The sequence below is a fragment of the Dromiciops gliroides genome, chromosome 1 (genome assembly GCF_019393635.1).
Source record: "Dromiciops gliroides isolate mDroGli1 chromosome 1, mDroGli1.pri, whole genome shotgun sequence".
Classification (NCBI taxonomy): domain Eukaryota; kingdom Metazoa; phylum Chordata; class Mammalia; order Microbiotheria; family Microbiotheriidae; genus Dromiciops; species Dromiciops gliroides.
This window is the reverse complement of record NC_057861.1, coordinates 433,123,703-433,142,188: the sequence shown is the minus strand read 5'-3', so window position 1 is coordinate 433,142,188 and position 18,486 is coordinate 433,123,703. Positions and strand designations below refer to the sequence as shown.

Below are 18,486 nucleotides of genomic sequence, written 5' to 3'. Positions count from 1 at the left end.
AAAAACTTTGAAGGAACTCTAATCAATTCGATAAGCAATAATTATTTCAGGGGACTTGTTTTGAAATATTCTATCCACCTCCTCATAAAAGTAGAGTTTGAGACCTTATTTGGACTTGGACATGTCCAATAGGGGAATTTGTCTTGTTTGACTATACGTGTTTGTAGCAGGCTTTTTTTTTTAAGTGAAAGTGGGGTTGAGAAGGAAGTGAGAAAAGGCAGATTTTTGCTGATTAAAAAAAATTTAATTTTTAAAGAGTATTTTTTAATTGAATCTGTAGAAGTACTAAATGTGTTTTAACCCCCCCAATTTTATAATTTTATTATGAATGGGATATGCCTTTCCATTATTGCTTCTTTGATTTTGTTTTAGTTTTATAGAAATATTGCTGATTTTATATTTTATAGCCTGCAGCTTTGCTGAAGCTATTAACTGTATGAGTGTCTTTTTGCTGATTCTCTGGTATTTTTATGTTTGATTTTAAAGGTCAGGCAAACAATAGTTTGTCTGTATCACAGCTTTTAAGGCAGAATAATCCAAGTTCTGGGAATGAGATAAGGTATATTGAGAGGAAGAACAAAGAACTAAGAAGTATGCACCAAATGGTATTGGTTTCATGGGCTACTTCCTTCTGCTTCATGGTGGGGCTGCACATTCTGATTCATCAACCCTTCCCAGCTGCAGACCTAAGCACTAGTGGTGCACATGGGCCTAAAAGATTTTCTGCTCTCAGAGAATCAATAAAGCAGCCTTTACTAAATGCCTGCCGTGTGCCAAACACTGTGCTAAGCATTCATGATACCAAGACACTCCAGGAATTCAATCCTGAGGAAATTCCCATAGACTCAGCTGAGTTTAATCTCAGCTATTTCCTTTCATTACCTACCCACCCATTATACACACACCTACCTGTGGCCACTTCCCTGTGCCACAATCATTCTGTGGAGGGGTCTGAGCATGGGAGTAGAAAAGGCACGGTACCAGCAGAGGTCACATCTGAACAAGGGACCCAGGGGAAGGGGAGCTTGCGAGGAGCCATGAAGGGGCTGAGTGACAATCTGAGGAGCACTCTGACATGGTCCTGGAAAGGTCTTTCAAAAAATGCAAAAGAGCAGGAGGATTGGGAGGAGGACGCATTGGTCAGACATGATATCTGTAAGTATCTGGTAAGGAGGAGGGGGGATGGGGAGTGATTCAGGGAGGAGAAGAAGATGGGGAGACTACTCCAAAACCTGGACTATATATAGGCTTGATGAAGAGGAGCTGGATTTGAAAAAAACAGAGACAGGGAAAATGTACAACATTGCAGCAGGGCAGCTAGCCTTGTTGGAGCAAACAACAGCTAGAGCTTCCCCAGGCCAGAGTGCAATTCAAAGGGCCAGGCTCCCTCCCCCCAATATCCCCACCCCCACTTCTATTTTTCAGTTCTTTGCTTTCAAATAAGAATCCAAATGCACTTGAAAAGTCACACCAAGAATAAACCTAGGGCCTGAAGGAAGAAGTTTATTGGAACTGACCAGATGGTTCCTGCCTGTCCTCCCCTTACTTCCCCCAACTCTGTACCCCACCCCATCCTACCCCCAATAGCCAGTTTTCTAGGCCAAGTTTGGAATGGTGTCAAAATAAGATATGTTTCATTTTTTCTTTATTAGAAATGCAATGAAAGTACTTATAATTGGGGAAAATAAAATGTTTTAGTCTACCCCCCAACATGTTTCAAATAAAGGAGAAAAAAGGGAGATGTGTCCCAATGGAATGGGTACTTACTCTGGAGTCAGAGGACCCATATGGCTTCAAATCCCTCCTTTGATATTTTCTACCCAAATGACCTTGGGCAAGTCACAGCCCCCCTCAACATCAGTTTCTTCATCTGTAAAATGAAGGGATTGGATTAGGTGGCTTCTGAGATCCTGTTCAACTCTATACTTCTAGATCCTGGAGTGCTCTGGGAAAATTCAATATCACCTTGATATTGAATGGAGTGCTTTGAGAAAATAATTCAATATCACTTTAAGGTCTGCTTCTAGCGCTCCTGCTAACTTATTATGTGACTTTAAGCAAATCACTTAACCTTTGTTTAGGTTTTCCAACAATAAAGTTCAATAAGCACTTACTATGTGTAAGGCACTGTACTATTTGATGGGGGTACAAAGAAAAGCAAACAGCCCTCTCTTCTTAAGCTTCTGTTCTACTGAGGATGGATACAGCTTTTGAAAAGATAAAAGATAATTTGAGGAGTGAGAAAGTCCTAACAAGTGAGGACACCAGAGAAGATTTGCTGGAGGTGCATGGGAGCTGAGCCTCAAAGGAAGCTAGTAATTCTAAGAGGCAAACCAGAGGAGGGAACATGTTTCAGTGGTTGGGGGCAACTTGTGAAGGAAGAAGCAGCAAGGCAGGGTATGGATTGTCAGCATGTAATCTAGTTTGGCTGGCATGTAGATTGTATGAAGGGGAGTACTGTTAGATAAGACCAGGAAGGAAAGCTGAAACCAGAGCTTTAAATGTCAAGCTGAGTTGTTTATTTTCTTCTTTTTATTTAAATTTAATATTTTTATTTTCCCCCAATACATGTAAAAATAATTTTTAACATTTATTTAAAAAATTTTTTTTGAGTTCCAAATTCTCCCTCCTTACTCCCCCTCATTGAGAAGGTAAGCAATTTGATGTAGGTTATACATGTGCAGTCATGAAAAAACATATTTCCGTGTTAGTTATATTGTGAAAGAAAACACAGACCCCACCCTCTCCCAAAAGAAAGAAAAATAAAGAAAGTGTGCATTCAGACTCCATCAGGTCTTTCTCTGGAAATGGATAGCATCTTTCATCAAAGTCCTTCAGAATTGTCTTGGATCATTGTATTGCTGAGAATAGCTAAGTCATTCAAGTTGGTCATCATACAATATTGCTGTTACTATGTACAATGTTCTCCTGGTTTTGCTCATTTCACTTTGCATCAGTTCATGTAAGTCTTTCCAGGTTTTTCTGAGAGCATCCTGCTCATCGTTTCTTATGGCACAATAGTATTCCACTACAATAATATACAATAACCTGTTCAGCCATTCACCAGTTGATGAACATCCCCTCCATTTCCAATTCTTTGGGAGTACTAAGAAAGCTGCTATGAATATTTTTGGATGTATAAATCCTTTTCCTTTTTTTTAATCTCTTTGAAATAGAGACCTAGTAGTGATATTGCTTGGTCAAAGGGTTTGCATGGTTTTATAGTCTTTTGGGAATAGTTACAAATTGCTCTCCAGAATGGTTAGATCAGTATACAACTTCACCAAGAGTACATTAGTGTCCGAGTTTTCTCACACCTCCTCCAACATTTGTTATTTTCCTTTTCTATCAGATTAGCCAATCTATCAGATTAGCCAATCTGAGGTGGTAGCTGAGTTGTTTTAATTTGCATTTCTTTAATCAATAATGATTTTTTCAAAGTTATGATTACCATGTTTTTTCTTCCATCCTATTTCCCCCCTTTTTATCCTACTCTCTCTCCTTTCACCCTGTCCATTCTCAAAAGTGTTTTGCTTCTGATTTTTACCTCTCCCAATCTATCCTCCTTTTTATCAATGTCCCTTTCCCCCCCTTCTCTAATCCCCCTCCCTTCCTACTTTCCTGTATGGTAAAATAGACTTTTATTCCCAACTGAGTATATATTTATTCCCTCTTTGAGTCAGTTCTGATGACAGTAAGCTTCATGTGCCGGTTTGCTGGAACATAGCCTATGCTAGACTGTGCTCCACTCTCACCCGTGCAACAGACCTTTCCAGCCGACCTTCTATGTTGTATTGAGCTGGAAAATGGTTTCACTCCATCCTCTTATGGATTCTGCTGCTGCTGAATTTACTTCTAGTCATTATTTAAAGTTCTTTGGAAGGATTTTGGGGAAAGCTCAGGAGAGTCTCTGCTTTTTTCTGTCATCTTGGCTCCTCTCAGGCACCCCTTTGTTTAAAAGCAATTGGTGGGGCGGGGGGGGGGGGGAGCTAGATGGTGCAGTGGATAAAGCACCAGCCCTGGATTCAGGAGGACCTGAGTTCAAATCCAGTCTCAGACACTTGACACTTACTAGCTGTGTGACCCTGGGCAAGTCACTTAACCCTCATTGCCACTTACAAAAAAAACTCTCCCCAAAACAAAAACCAAACAAACAATTGGGAGCCACTGAAGATTCTTGAGCAGGTGAGTGATATAAGCAGACTATTCTGGCACCTGTGTAGAAGCTGGATTAGAGAGGGCATAGACTGGAATCATGAAGACTTATTAGAAACTTATTACAAAGAATCTGAACTAGGCTGGTAGCTAATTGAGAAGAGAGAGGGGTCTAATGTGAGTGATGGTGTGGAGGTAAACTCAACAAGACCTAATTTGATATGGGGGTGAGAGTGAAGAGTTGAAGGTGACTCCAAGATTGCAAATTAATGTGACTGTTAGTCTAGGCTAGTGGCTAGCTGGTAAGACCTTGCTTTGCCAAACCATAGGAACTGGCAGCCTGTGCCAATCCCTCTCCTTTTCCTGCCATTCTTGTTTGCCCTCGGTTCATTGCTCTGGGATTGCCTGATTTCTCAATGAGAGAAGTAGGCCTTCCAATTCACATGTTTGCTTGTTCTTTTTCCTTACCTCATACCCTCCCAAGGAAAGTCACAAATTCTAGGAATGTTACTTTGGGCTCTAGTCAAGGATTTCTTCCAAAAGTGGGGAAAGCAAGATTCATGTATAAACATGAATCAGGAAAGGAATAGATCCTTTATTTCCACAAGAAAGGGGATGCCAAACATGGGGGTATCATATGCACTTCAGAGGGATCAACTTATCACTACTGCAATCATTTGGAAGGCTGTTACAATATTTAAGCCTCATTGGAACACAAACAGTGTTTGCAATGTGGTGGCAATTTTATATTTTAGGGGGCAGCTAGGTGGCCCAGTGGATAAAGCACCTGCCCTGGATTCAGGAGGACCTGAGTTCAAATCCGACTTCTGACACTTGACACTTACTAGCTGTGTGATCCCGGGCAAGTCACTTAACCCTTATTGCCCCACCAAAAAAAAAATGAAATAACGGGTTTGGCAGGGAGGGGAAAAACCAAAAGCTAGCATTTCCATAGGATAATCAGGAGTTAAGAGGGTGGTTTCAGCAGGTCAGGTTTCCCTGTTGTCATCTGTTCACACAGCACTTTCCTGTACTACCTTCAGAACTTTGAAAGACCTAGTATTTTTGTATATGCCCTACATCAATTAGATGATCTGTCTTGAGATAAATGGTAAAAAACCAACCCCAAAACAAAAACAAAAAAAAACCCACCTCTGTGCAGCAGAACTATGGAGAAGGGACTGAAATTGGAGAACAGGGCTAACATAATGTCACCTATCTTCTGGCTACTTCTTCCTTCAGTACCTTCATGGATGGAAACATTCTTTTAAAAGCAACAAAGGTCATACATATAAACAATGGGATTGGGATGGGAATTTTTGCTTTGCTTCATCCCAACATTCCTATTCATTACTGCCAAGATTTTATGGGGAATAGGAAGAGACAAGGAAGGAAGGAAGGCAAATTGTAGTTAGTCACTGACTTGGGATGGGAGGCAAGAAAACCAATGAACAGTTTGGGGTTAGAGCTAGTTGAGGAGGTCATTTTGGAGAGAATGTTCTATCACCTGTTTCACATTTCTAAATGTTCCACTTCCAGCTTCCTGAATGCAAGATGGTTTCAAAGAGCACAATAGTTAGCTAAGTCACACAATTGGCTTTGACCTTGGGGGATGGAAAACAGCAAAGAGGAAATAGTAACTTCAGAGAGTTGAAGTTTATTTTGTGCAGGCACTATAACACTTTAATCATTTAGTAGTCTTGCAGAACTTTCTTATCCCAAGGAGAGTACATATGCAGTGGAATTAGCCTAGGTAAGCATGAAAAGCATAAATAAAAGAATGTGACTGGGGTGGCAATTGATGCGTTTCACGTGACATTGTGAAATTGTCAGGGTCACTTATTTCAGTTGAGTCAGAGTATGGTGCCAACAAAGCCAACCAAGGTCATGGGCTTGGTGCCCATAGTAAAGCCTTTGTGTGGCGAAGAAGCATGGTATAATGAACAGAAAGATAGTTGTAGAAGAATTGCTGACCTCTATTGGTAGAAAGGAATTTCTTCATTGGTAGTGGTTCAGTGGATAGAGTGCCAGGCATGGAGTCAGGAAGACTCTTTTCCTGAGTTCAAATCTGATCTCAGATACTAGCTTTGTGACCCTAGATGAGTCACTTAACCCTATTTGCCTCAGTTTCCTTATCAGTAAAATGAGCTGTAGAAGGAAATGGCAATCCTTTCCAGTATCTTTGCCAAGAAAACCTCAAATGGGATAACAAAGAGTTGGGCATGACTGAAAAACAACCAAAGAGTTCCTACTACAAGGGTTGTTTTGAGCATGAGATGAGATAATATCTGTACAGTGTTTAGCACAGTGCCTGGCCCATAGTGGGCATTTAATAAGAAAAAAATTCCTCCCTCCCTCCCTTTCTTCATTCCTTCCTTTGTTTCTTTTTTCCTCTCTTCCTCCTTCCCTCCCTTCTTTCCTTCCTTCCTTCCTTCCTATTGTTCCCCTCCATTAGAATGTAATCTCCTTCAGGACAGGTACCATTTCCTTTTTATCATTGTATCCATAACACATAGCACAATGCCTGACACATAGTAGTTGCTTAACCAATGTTTGTGGGATGAATGAATGAAAGAATGAATGGGTAAGTGGATGACCACCTATCACACTACTGGGAAAATAACTCAAAGTGCATGCTTTGTTGATGATGCATCAAGGTAATTCTTTTTGCATATGTATGACAGCACATTTCTCCCTCAACCCCAAACCCCTCATGAGTCTCTTTCTTACATGCTAGAAAAAGAATGAGGGATGTAGCTAAAAAAAGTTTCTGTGTTCAGGATACACACACATATCTGTACATTTAGTTTGGCTCATCATCCTGCTCTTTAGAAAAAATTAAACTATTACCTTAGCCATGAGTCAATCAGTCAACATCAAGTCCCTATTATTGTACTCAGAGTACTGGACAATGTACCTTGAGGGACATAGAGGAGTCACAGTCTCTGAACTTAGGCAGTTTTCATTTGGTTCTCTGGCCTTTTGCCTGGGAAGGGGGTGTTTGCTTTTGCACTGCATGTCTTCTTAGTTCAAGGGTCAGCAAATGATGCCCTGATGCCTGTCATCGTGTGTCCCAGGAGCTAAGAATGGCAGCTCGTGGGTCATACAGATATGGGCTTGGGTCAGGATTGGCCCACGGCCTGTAGTTTGTTGACTGCTGTCTTGGTCTATGGAATCTAGCCTCTCACTTTCTCTGTCAAAGAACAAAATAATGAAAATACTTTTAGTGCCATGCACCTCCCTGCTAGTCTAGGACAGGGCTTCTTAAACTTCTTCCTCCTTTTTATCTGAGAAATTTTTATACAACCCCGGGTATATAGGTGTATAAAATAGGTATAAATTTTACTGTTGCCAAATTTTTCATCATCCCCACATTCAGTTACGTGACCCCATATGGGGTGGCGATCTACAGTTAAAAAAGCTTTGATCTAGTGAAACCTACCTCTGGTAGTCTAATGACTACTCTCAGAATAATGTGTTTTTTGAAATTCATAAAGTAAAATGCATAAGATTAGAAAGGAAATTAATTATGCTGAAATATAGTTATGTATATATGTATGTACGTATATATGTGCCTGGAGTCAGGAAGACTTATCTTCCTAAGTTCAAATCCGACCTCAGATGTTTACTGGTTGTGTGACCCTAGGCAAGTCACTAAACCCTGTTTGCTTCAGTTTGTTTCCTCATCTATAAAATAGGCCGGAGAAGGAAATGGCAAACCACTCCAGTATCTCTGCCAAAAAATGGGCCACCAAGAGTTGGACACAACTGAATAACAATAACTAACTTCACATTACTAATTGGACTATGGTAGGAAAGGAGCAAGATTTCTTACTCCAGTAAGAGACAGAGACTGTTACTCCTGAAGTCACAGAATCTCATGGTTTCTGAATTCTAAGAAAGGCAACTTGGCCATTCTGAGAGCATCAATGGAAATCTTTCCAGGTGGGAGATAGAAAAAAAATCCAAAAACATTGAGGATGGGCAGAATCAAAGAAAGTAATGCCTTCAAAATTGACTACGACTTTTGGAGAAGAGTGGAACCAAGTAATAATTTCCTGAGAGGGATCATGTTGGGAATGGCAACCCCTAAGTGAGCCTACTGTAAATATCTATTGAAGATGGATTTATCATCCTAGCTGATATCTGGACCAAATTAGCTGAAAGCTTGAGGGATTATAGGAATTTTGCTTTGGAAGAAACCTTAGAAGTAATCTATTATCACCTCCTCTTTCAACGAAGAGGAAACTTGAGGCCCAGGAGAAGATTAAGTGACTTGCTTTCACAGATTGTCAGAATCAGGAATCAGGAATCCAACCCACAAGTCCTGATTCTGAGCTCAGCAGCAGTCTCCATTATATATCCTGCCTTTTAAAAGCTATTCCCTCAAGCCAATTAATGCCCTATATGTTCCCTATTTTTCATAATAATAGATATTTATAGAGTGCTTCAGGATTTTCAAAGCACTTTATATATCTGATCTCAATCAAACTTCAAAATATCTTTACAAGGTGGGCATTAAAGTGGTCTCCCCCCGTTTTACATTTCAGGAAACGGAGGTTCAGAGACATGAAGTGACTTGATCATGGCCAAACAGCTAATAAAGTAGCAGAGGCAAGATCAGAACCCAGGTCTTCCTGACTCATAAATCCCCCATAAGAGCTCAAATACCAGCATGCCTCCCTATGTTTAGAAGAATGAGACTGCCTCAGTCATACCAAGAGATAGTGTTAGTGTCACCTATAAAAGCAGAATGATCCTAGAAGTTCTTTCACACAGTGCTGGCACACAGAAGTGTCCCCAGTCAAGGGGTTATCAGTGCTGCCACTCGGACAGCCCTAAGTCCTTGGGCAGTATGTCACCCTGCTGTATAAATGAAGCATTATTATCAGTAACAGATGTTGCTTGCATTTATGTAATGTGGTGTTTTTAAAACAAATTTGCCTCCAGCCCTAGCCTGGAAGCATTTTTTTTTTTTGCAGGTGGTTCTTTTCTCTTGGTCAGTTTATTTTAGTGAAGCTGGGCTCCTCCGTTTTCATGCTGGTCAAAGTAGTTATCAACAGTTCCCCTCCTCCTTCCTTACCTCCTGTGAAATCAGGGGCTCTCACATGATGTCTCAGGATGGAGAATGCATTTCCATCTTCTTGGTGGTCTGATGAGCCCCTGCTTTTTGCTTGATGTTTTGGAAATGGTGAAGGCAGTCAGGAAAGAAGGAAGGAAGGAAGGAAGGAAGGAAGGAAGGAAGGAAGGAAGGAAGGAAGGAAGGAAGGAAGGAAGGAAGGAAGGAAGGAAGGAAGGAAGGACAGAAAGAGGAAGAGAAAGGAAAGAGGGAAGGAAAGGAAGGAAGGAGGAAAAAAGGAAGGAAAAGAAAGGAAGGAAGGGAAAGAAGGGATAGAAGGAGGGAAAGGAAGGAAGATGAGGAGGAGAGGAAGGAGGGAAGGAAAGAAAGGAAGAAGGAAGGGAGGGAGGAATAAAGAGAGGGCAAGGATAGAAGGAAAGGGAAGAAAGAAAAGGAAAGGGAAAGAAGGAAGTGATGGAAGGGAAAGAAAGGATAGAAAGAGGAAAAGGAAGGAAAAGGAAAAAAGGAAAGAAAATCACCTATCCTAAATTACAAGATGGGAAAGCTATCATTTGAAATGAGTATACTTAGTTAAGTTAATTTGCATGGAGTAGAATACAAGCTGCTTGAGGGTGGGAATTAGTTCTCTTTTGGTAGTTTGACTAGATGCTGAGTTTGGAGTTAGGAAGATCTGGGCTCAGATATCACCCCTGACCCTGACTAGCTACATGGTCTTGGGAAAGTCACATCACCTCTGCACTTAAGACATATCTTCTAAGTCATGGTTGAGTTGTGATCTGTATCAATGAAGAGATTTCCTCTACAGAGAGCTCCCTAAACTGGAAAAATCATAGATCTTTCCATTATCCCTGACATCTACCACAGTGCTTTGCATATAGTTCATGTTTCATAAATGTCTGTTTAAACTGGATTATGGCTTTAAAAAAATACCTTCAATTCCTATTTCTCATTCACACTTGCTTCCTCCTCCAGTGCTACCAAATGAGAGAAGCTTTCACCATGCTGCTAAAAGAAACAATTTGGATATCATGGAGCAGCTAGTTGAGAAGAAGGTTAACATTAATGCCGTGAATAGTGTGAGTATACACCATGTGTATGGTAGAAAATACCATACGCTGAGATAGCTGGGATAGACCAATTCTCTCAGCAATCCTGGAGTGGGGTTAACACCCCTGGAATTCCATCCCTCTATTTACAATTGCCTTCTGTATCTCTCTATCAGGATGACCACCAAAACCTTACGGTCTGAAACTGAACTCATACTCTCTGGTATTGAACTCATCCCCTTCTCCCCTACATTTGCTCCTTCTCTTAATTTCTCTCTTTCTGTTTTTAGTACTGCTACTTCCCAATAACCCAGGTCTATAAACCCAAGTCATCTCTTAGATATAGAGGTGAAAAGGACCTCTCAGATCCCACTTAGTCCAATCCCCTTCCTTTTACTTATGAGAAAATCAAAATCAGGGAGGTTAAATGATTTGGGTAGGGTCACACTGCTAGTAAGGACAGGAGGTAGGATTTGAACCCAGGTCCTCTGATTCCAGTATAGGTGTTCTTTTTACTGCCTCATGCTATCTACAGTCCCTCATCTCCCACATCAGGTAAGTTGCCAGTTCCCTTTCAATTCTAGATCCACAACCCTCCCAGCATTTACCTCACCCACCTTTCTCCAGATCATCTTTAATTATGGTCATGGCCTCAAAATTAATGATCTCACCTTTTGTATATCCTCTCTCTAATTTATATTTCACCCTACTGCTAGACTAATGCTATTAATCTGTTACTCTAATAAGTCAAGTACTTTCAGTAGCTCTGGATTATATACCAAATAAAATATAAAGTACTGACCTTGACATTCAAGGTTCTCCACCACCTGGGTCCAACCATGTCTCATTTACTCTATTTTTACAGCCCAGTCAAACTATTTTGTGCATGTTCTTCCTCTCCTGCCCTGAATTACTTCCATATTTTTGTTTGTATCAGCCTTGCTTGGTATGGACCACCCCAACCTCACCTCCATCTATTGGAATCCCACCCCTTCCTTGGATGTCCAACGAGGGTGCCACTGCCACATCCTCCATCAAGCCTATTATGATCCACCCCCCAAAGGAATTTCTCCCTCTTCAAACTTCTCAGAGCCCTGATAACCTCTGCCCTCTATCACCGATGTCCACTGATGTCTCTTTCCACATTAGAAAGCAAATCCTTGGGAATTGGGTCCATGTGTAATTCTCTCTGTATTCCCTTGAACAAAACAGACTTATTGGGTAAAATACAATGTGGGTAGTAGAAAGTGAACTGGACTTAAAATCAAGAGTCCTGGGTTTGAATCCCTGCTCTGACACTTAGTAGCCATCTAGCCATAGACAAACCCTTTAACTTTTCTCTTTTTCTAAAATAGAGGCATTCATATTTTACCCTAGAGGCAGGTGGAGACAAGAACTTGTTAGACCTTCAAGAGCTCTATAAATGTATTTTTATTTTATTAATAAAGTTTGTTTGAAAAGGTAAAATCAGAGGACACTTCCTGGGAATGTGAGTTTATCCTATCTTTGGGCAAGAGCATAGGGTCTTTGCTTGCTTTTTAATCTTCTCTGCCAACTTTAATACATTGTGGGCATGTGGTAAATCAACAGGTGAGATTAGGGACTTGGATTGAGGTCTGCTTATCATTTGGGCCTCTCAAATTCTGGAAAGTCAGAACATCCCTGTCTATTTGAGCTTAGTTGGTTTCCTTCCACGGAATGTCATTTGTAGCTAGATTCCTCCAAAGTTGAAATCCTTAGAACAAATGACAATAGTATTGTTGTTGGGTTGTTGTAAAACCTTCCTGTCTGACTAGAAACCTTCTGTGTTAGCTCCTATCTCTCTGGTGTCAGATTTCAGAGAGAGGAAGGGCAGCGGGGGATGGTTAAATGGGTCCATTGCTAGAAATATGGGTTTCCTGTTTCCCTGGATTTCCTGCAACTCTTCTTTATGGAAATCTCTGGATTCTCTTAACAATGTTTCTGAAAGTGGGACAGGGCAGGGGTGATAGGACCAGTTGCATAGGATAGTCTGTGAGTGCATTTCAAGAAGTGTGTGCTGGTCTCTGTGTGCAGGCATCCATGTGTCAGTGTCAAAGAAACTATAACTACAGAGTACCAAATAATTGTTTGCTGCTGGCAACTCCCATAAAAATGGAGAAGCTTCCTCCTCCACCGCCTAGGGAAGGTTCATTTTTTTGTGGGGGATGGACAGGATTTGTGTTTTTATCAGCATGGGAAAGCTCCTAGCATAGAAAACTATTTCTGTGTATGCAGATCAGCAATTTGTAAAACTCACTTGAAATCTCAGAGAGTTGTCTGGGATCCCCGAGAAGATTAAACAACTTAGCCATGATCACACTGCCAGTATATGTCATAGGCATGACTTGGACCAAGGTCTTACTGACTCTAAGTTTAGCTCTCTCTAGAAGTTTGTCTTTCTTTTCTTTTCTCTTCTTCCTTCCTTCCTTCCTTCCTTCCTTCCTTCCTTCCTTCCTTCCTTCCTTCCTTCCTTCCTTCCTTCCTTCCTTTCTTTCTTTCTTTCTTTCTTTCTTTCTTTCTTTCTTTCTTTCTTTCTTTCTTTCTTTCTTTCTTTCTTTCTTTCTTTCTTTCTTTCTTTCTTTCTTTCTTTCTTTCTTTCTTTCTTTCTTTCTTTCCTTCTTTCCTTCTTTCTTTCCTTCTTTCCTTCCCTTCTTTCTTTCCTTCCTTCTCTCTCTCTCTCTCTCTCTCTCTCTCTCTCTCTCTCTCTCTCTCTCTCTCTCTCTCTCTCTCTCTCTCCCCCTCCCTCTCCCCACCCCACCCCCCGCCCCTGGTCTGGACTTGTGGTTTCATTGGTGTTAGGAAACCCCCTTTACCAATGCAGATCACTAGCTGCCCTACAACTAAAGTCTTAGGGAGCTGCCTGCCACATTGAGGGATTAAGTGATTTGCTCAGGGTCAAACAGCTGGTATCTATCAGAGGCAGAATTAAACCTAGGTCTTCTTACTCTAAGGTCTTATTTTCTAGCTACCTTTGCCTTACTGCCTTTCATGTTGGTTCCTATGGGGCATTAAAGTTAATAAGTAGGTACCCTCAGAGGTAGGTGGGTGGTAGCATCATAAAAAGTAAGCTAAAATATTCGTGACCCCCTTAATGGTAGGCGGTAGGAGGGAGAGGGAAAAAATAAGTATAGGTTAGGAGGAAAAAAGAAAAAGAAGCATTTTTTAAAAAATGTACAGAAAAAAACAGTAGGGGAGGAAGGCCAGAAAGAATGAGACAGGTAAGATAGTTCTAAAAAGTTACATGTTAGACAGAGATTATTATATATGTGTATTCACACACATATAATAAAGCTAGCTATATATAATCCAGATTTAAGGTTTCATGTACAATCTTCTATTATTCTATATATGAAAATTCCCATTTTATTTGGTGTTTATAATAAGTTCAGTTTTTTTAAAAAGTAGGCTAAACTCTAGTCTATGAGGATATCTAACTACTTTTACATTTGTCAATCAACTGGGTACCACTGATGCTATCCTTAGACTGGGTATTTTAGTGTTGGCTTCCCACCATCATAGATTCCCACCTAAGTAACAGGCAAATGTATGTTTGGGGGAGGGAGGAATATATATATTTTTACATAATAAGCTTTATAGGCAAAACAAACTGAAGAGAGAAGTGGTTAAAAAGGATTTCCTAGGAGAATTTCAGTCACACATTTCCATTTTTTTTCTTGTATGAAAATTCTTAACCTCTATTAAGGATTTTGTGCTAAAGAGAAGAAATGGCATCTGTTACAAGCTAACATTTTTGTTGTATTACAAGAATGACTGGTTCTGCATTGGGTTCCAGCTCTTCCTATTAAATTTTATATTCCTTATGTTTCTGGCATCCATCCCAGTGAGCTGTAAAGCTCTCCAATGCTATGTGAAACCTAATGCATTTTGAATTATGCTGGAAATAATTTGTAGTACTTTCAAGGCAAACCAAAAGAGCAGAGCTGAATGATTTTTAAAATAATTTTTATTGATATCTTTTGTTTTTTACATTACCACAATTTCTCCCAGTACCCCTTCACTCCCTTCTCCAGAGAGCCATCATATATGGCAAATAATATTTTTAAAGAAAAAGAAGGGGGAAATTGAGCTGAATAATTTTTTTAAAATTAAGATCTCAGACCAAATGTTGGCCTCTCCAAAAATAAAAAATGTTTTTTTAAAAAGAGCAAACACTGCTTTGATGAGATGATAACTAAATTTTTCATTTCCAGCTCTGTCTTTTAAAAATGCATGTTTTTATTCCTTACCATAACAAACCTCCAATAAGCATTTCCTACAAACTGTGTTTACTTAGATGAAGCGCACAGCCCTGCATTTTGCCGTGGGTGGAAACCATTTATCAGCAGTAGATTTCCTTCTCAATCATAAGGCCAGGGTGGACATTGCTGATAAGGTAAGCTCATTTTCACCTAATAGAATTGTTTGAGATGTTCCATTAAAACTAGTATAGTTGAAGAAGAAAAAGCTACTGACAACAACAACAAAAATGTCTTTTTCCCCTAAAAATAATCAATAATCTTTTCTATGGTAGTGGCTATATGTGAGGTTTATTTGCAACATATACATGTGGATATTAAATAAGGCTGTTCTTTATATGCAGAAATTACACTTTTTTTTTTTTTTTAGTGAGGCAATTGGGGTTAAGTGACTTGCCCAGGGTCACACAGCTAGTAAGTGTTAAGTGTCTGAGGCCGGATTTGAACCCAGGTACTCCTGATTCCAGGGCTGGTGCTCTATCCACTGCACCACCTAGCTGCCCCAGAAATTACACTCTTAACCCATCACAGACAGGAGCAATGCTTTGGATTGTTTGTTCAGTGATGGTGATGAATTCCACAAGTGACCCTTGGGGCCAATAGTATGCATTTGCGAGAGAGCGAGTAGTAGAGTTTATGGCTATTGAACAGGATGAGGCAAGCTAGTTCACAGAGGGACCAAACCCATGACTTTGCTCTTGAGATAAAAATGTTCCAATCACCTGAGGTAGTAAACCACAGACATGCCTGATTACATACACAAACGGACCCACCCACAATGCTTCCCAACCACTTACCTTGTTTCTCCTTGGGAATACTGCTCTGTACCTGGTCTAAGGACTTAATGTGGGGGTAAAAACCACACCATATCATACTTATAAATTTACAGGATTGGGAACTAGAAGAACTTTTATGATAATAAAGTCTAAACCATTCATTTTACAGAGGAACAAATTGATGCCCAGAGTGGCTTGCCCAAGGTAACATTGATAGTAAGCAAGAGAGCTCAAATTTGAACCTGTTTCCCATCTTCAGGGGAAATGATGGAGACTTTCATGTTGAACAATTTAAAGACAACTGGAGTTGTCAGAGTACGTGAGTTCAAATTCCATCTCTTACAATTATGACTTCTGTGACTATGGGCAAGTTGATTAACCTTTCTTGCCCTCAGTTTCCTCATCTGTAAAATGAGGACATGAGTCTCCCTGGCTTCTGAGCTCTGTTTCAGCTTCACATTTATGATTCTCTGATGGTGCTATAACATTGCCCCCCCACTGGAAAAGTGGGGATGTGGGGAATGACATCAACTTGTGGAGAAGAGCAGTATGAAATTATAGCCAACTTCATTGTTCCATGTAGTTCAGTTTGTTCGCCAACTGTAGTATAGGCCAGTCCATGGCCTTGTCATAAAGATTTCTCTTGGTTTTACTCATGAGTTATCTTTTCCTTCTGTGTTATTCTTTTTCGCCTTATTGTTTATAACATTGCTGACAAAGAAATATCACTGAAATAATGTTGTAGAAATAACCATTTTTGGTATTTCAATATTGGCCATACCCTTCATTTACATGGAAGTGAATAACTGCATTGTGTAACGATTGGAATGATACCACCTGCTGGAGACTTACTGGCTCTCTTTCGTGTGGACTGTGGCGGAGAGCGGAGCTAGGAATGCTCTCTCCCTTTAATAGATAGATGAATCTAGGCCTTTCTCTCTCTCTTTACCAAATTCTTATTCTCCTTAATAAATGCTTAAAAGTCTAACTCTTGCTAAAGCTTATAATTTATTGGCGACCACTCATTAGATTTTAGATAGTATAGCTAGAATTTTAGCCCCCTTACAATTGAAGGTTGGCATTAACCAAGCAGCAGACTCCATAGTACTGGAAAGCATTTCTTGTTTATCTCAGCTTTATTTATCCTGTTCCCAGGAGGCTTTGTTAATGACTCTCAATGAGACTAGCCTGCTTTCCCTTTTTGGTGTTGGAAAATTTTGCAATTGCTGATCCAAGTTTTAATAGTATCTATATTTTCATAAGTAGATGTGGAGTTTGGCCCAGTTCTACTATGTTATTTAAATTCAGCACTGGTCTATCTCACACTGAGTAACCAATTATATTCCATCAATAATAGAGAAAAGTTTTCCTGACTTGTTTTCTCTGTCTTTTCCTATAAATGTAATAGGTCCCTGGCAAGTATTACTATAAGTTAAAAGATAAAATATAATTCCTATCAGGTGAGATATATAGCAATTTCCTACATATCTTATTTCCCTACCGCCCCCCCCCCCAAAAAAGAAGATGGCCAATTTTAGTACTTTAAGTATGAATCTAATTTCTCTTAGGGGCATGAGTATATAAAGAGCTTAAGTAAAATTTATATGTGGGCTACTATCATGGACTGTCTGTTCTGCCAATTAAATATATAAACATTAAATCTTATTTGACTTCAGTTATGCAGTAGCCTCCTAATGAGTATCTCTACCTTTAGCCTCTCACCTCACATGAGTTTTTTTTTATCTATTCACATAACTGTACCTTGACCCAGGTCCTTCTCACCTCTAACCTAGACTGTTACAACAACCTTCTGTTTACAAACCTCTCAGTTTTCTAGTCCCTCCTCTCTGAAATCCATTTTCTGCGAATAGATGGCAAAGCAATTTGACCAAGTCACTTCCTTGCTCAAGAAATCCTATTGCCTCTAGGACAAAATGTGGACTCCTCTGTGTGGTGTACAAGGCCATTAACAATCTGATTCTGGCCTACCTTTCTAACCTCATTAGATGTTACTCTACTTCATGTACTTTATGTCTAGCGATGTCTATTTTCTCCTTTAAAAAGAAGTTAAAGGGCAGCTAGGTGGCGCAGTGGATAGAGCACTGGCCCTGGATTCAGGAGGACCTGAGTTCAAATCCGACCTCAGACACTTTACACACTTACTAGCTGCGTGACCCTGGGCAAGTCACTTAACCCCAATTGCCTCACCAAAAAAGAAAAAAGAAGTTAAACCAAAATATCTTATTAATTCCTTGATGTAGATGGATGACAATGAATTATATGATTCCACTGAAAAATAAATTAAAAACAATTCCTTTATCATGTGGAATCTTTTCCCAGAGATACCAAAATGAATATCTTCTTGGAATGTTTTTAAATGCATAAAATTATCAATGTATGCCAAAGAAAGATAGAGATTGAAAGCTTCAAATTTGAGTCTGGAGGTCATAATGAACCAATGGACAAAGTTATGTGGTAAAACCAAGGTTTCCCTATTTCTTACAATAGGGATTAGTTTTCCCTAAAAGGTTTGCAGTGGATAGAGTGCCAGAGCTGGAGTCAGAAAGACTCCAGGTCAAGTTTGGCTTCAAATGCTTACTATCTGTGTGATCCTGGACAAGCAACTCAATCTCTGTTTGCCTCAGTTTCCTCATCTGTAAAATGGGGATAATAATAGCACCAACTTCCCAGGGTTGAGACAATAGTGGCAAAGCACTTTGCATAGTGCCTGACACATATAGTTAGCTATCATTATTATATATAATATAGTATAATAATAGCTAATACTAATAATTAATAATAAACTATGCTCTTCGGGTTCATGCATTTTGTATCTCACCAAACCATAGGAAACTTGTTAAAGAGTTTCTTCTGAAGTTTCTGCAATCTATTCATTAATTTCAAAGGATGGCTAAAATTTCATGTTTTGGTTACAGAAAGTCAAATTGTTTGCAACTTAATTCTGACTATTATCCATTTTCCCTTGGTTTTTGCTTTATACATATCTGTGAAGTTTTGTTGGTAAATTTGAGTTTAGGGATTCTTTGAGGGGTAGGGAATGGTGTGGTAGAGGATGGAGTTTTACTCCAGATACTATTTGGTTCCTTTTACACATATTTCTCTACTACTTAATGTCTGGGCAGAAAAAAAAA

The 18,486-nt window shown here is 39.7% G+C and overlaps 1 protein-coding gene across 1 annotated transcript in view; it reads left to right on the top strand.

The window, feature by feature from the left end:
• Positions 1 to 638: 638 nt before the first annotated feature.
• The window catches only part of ANKDD1B (ankyrin repeat and death domain containing 1B), an 86,626-nt gene continuing 68,778 nt past the window's right edge, over positions 639 to 18,486 (top strand). The window contains exons 1-3 of the mRNA XM_043996775.1: positions 639 to 1,155; positions 10,208 to 10,311; positions 14,597 to 14,695. Coding sequence (XP_043852710.1) covers positions 639 to 1,155; positions 10,208 to 10,311; positions 14,597 to 14,695 — 720 coding nt within the window. The remainder of the gene's footprint in view (positions 1,156 to 10,207; positions 10,312 to 14,596; positions 14,696 to 18,486) is intronic.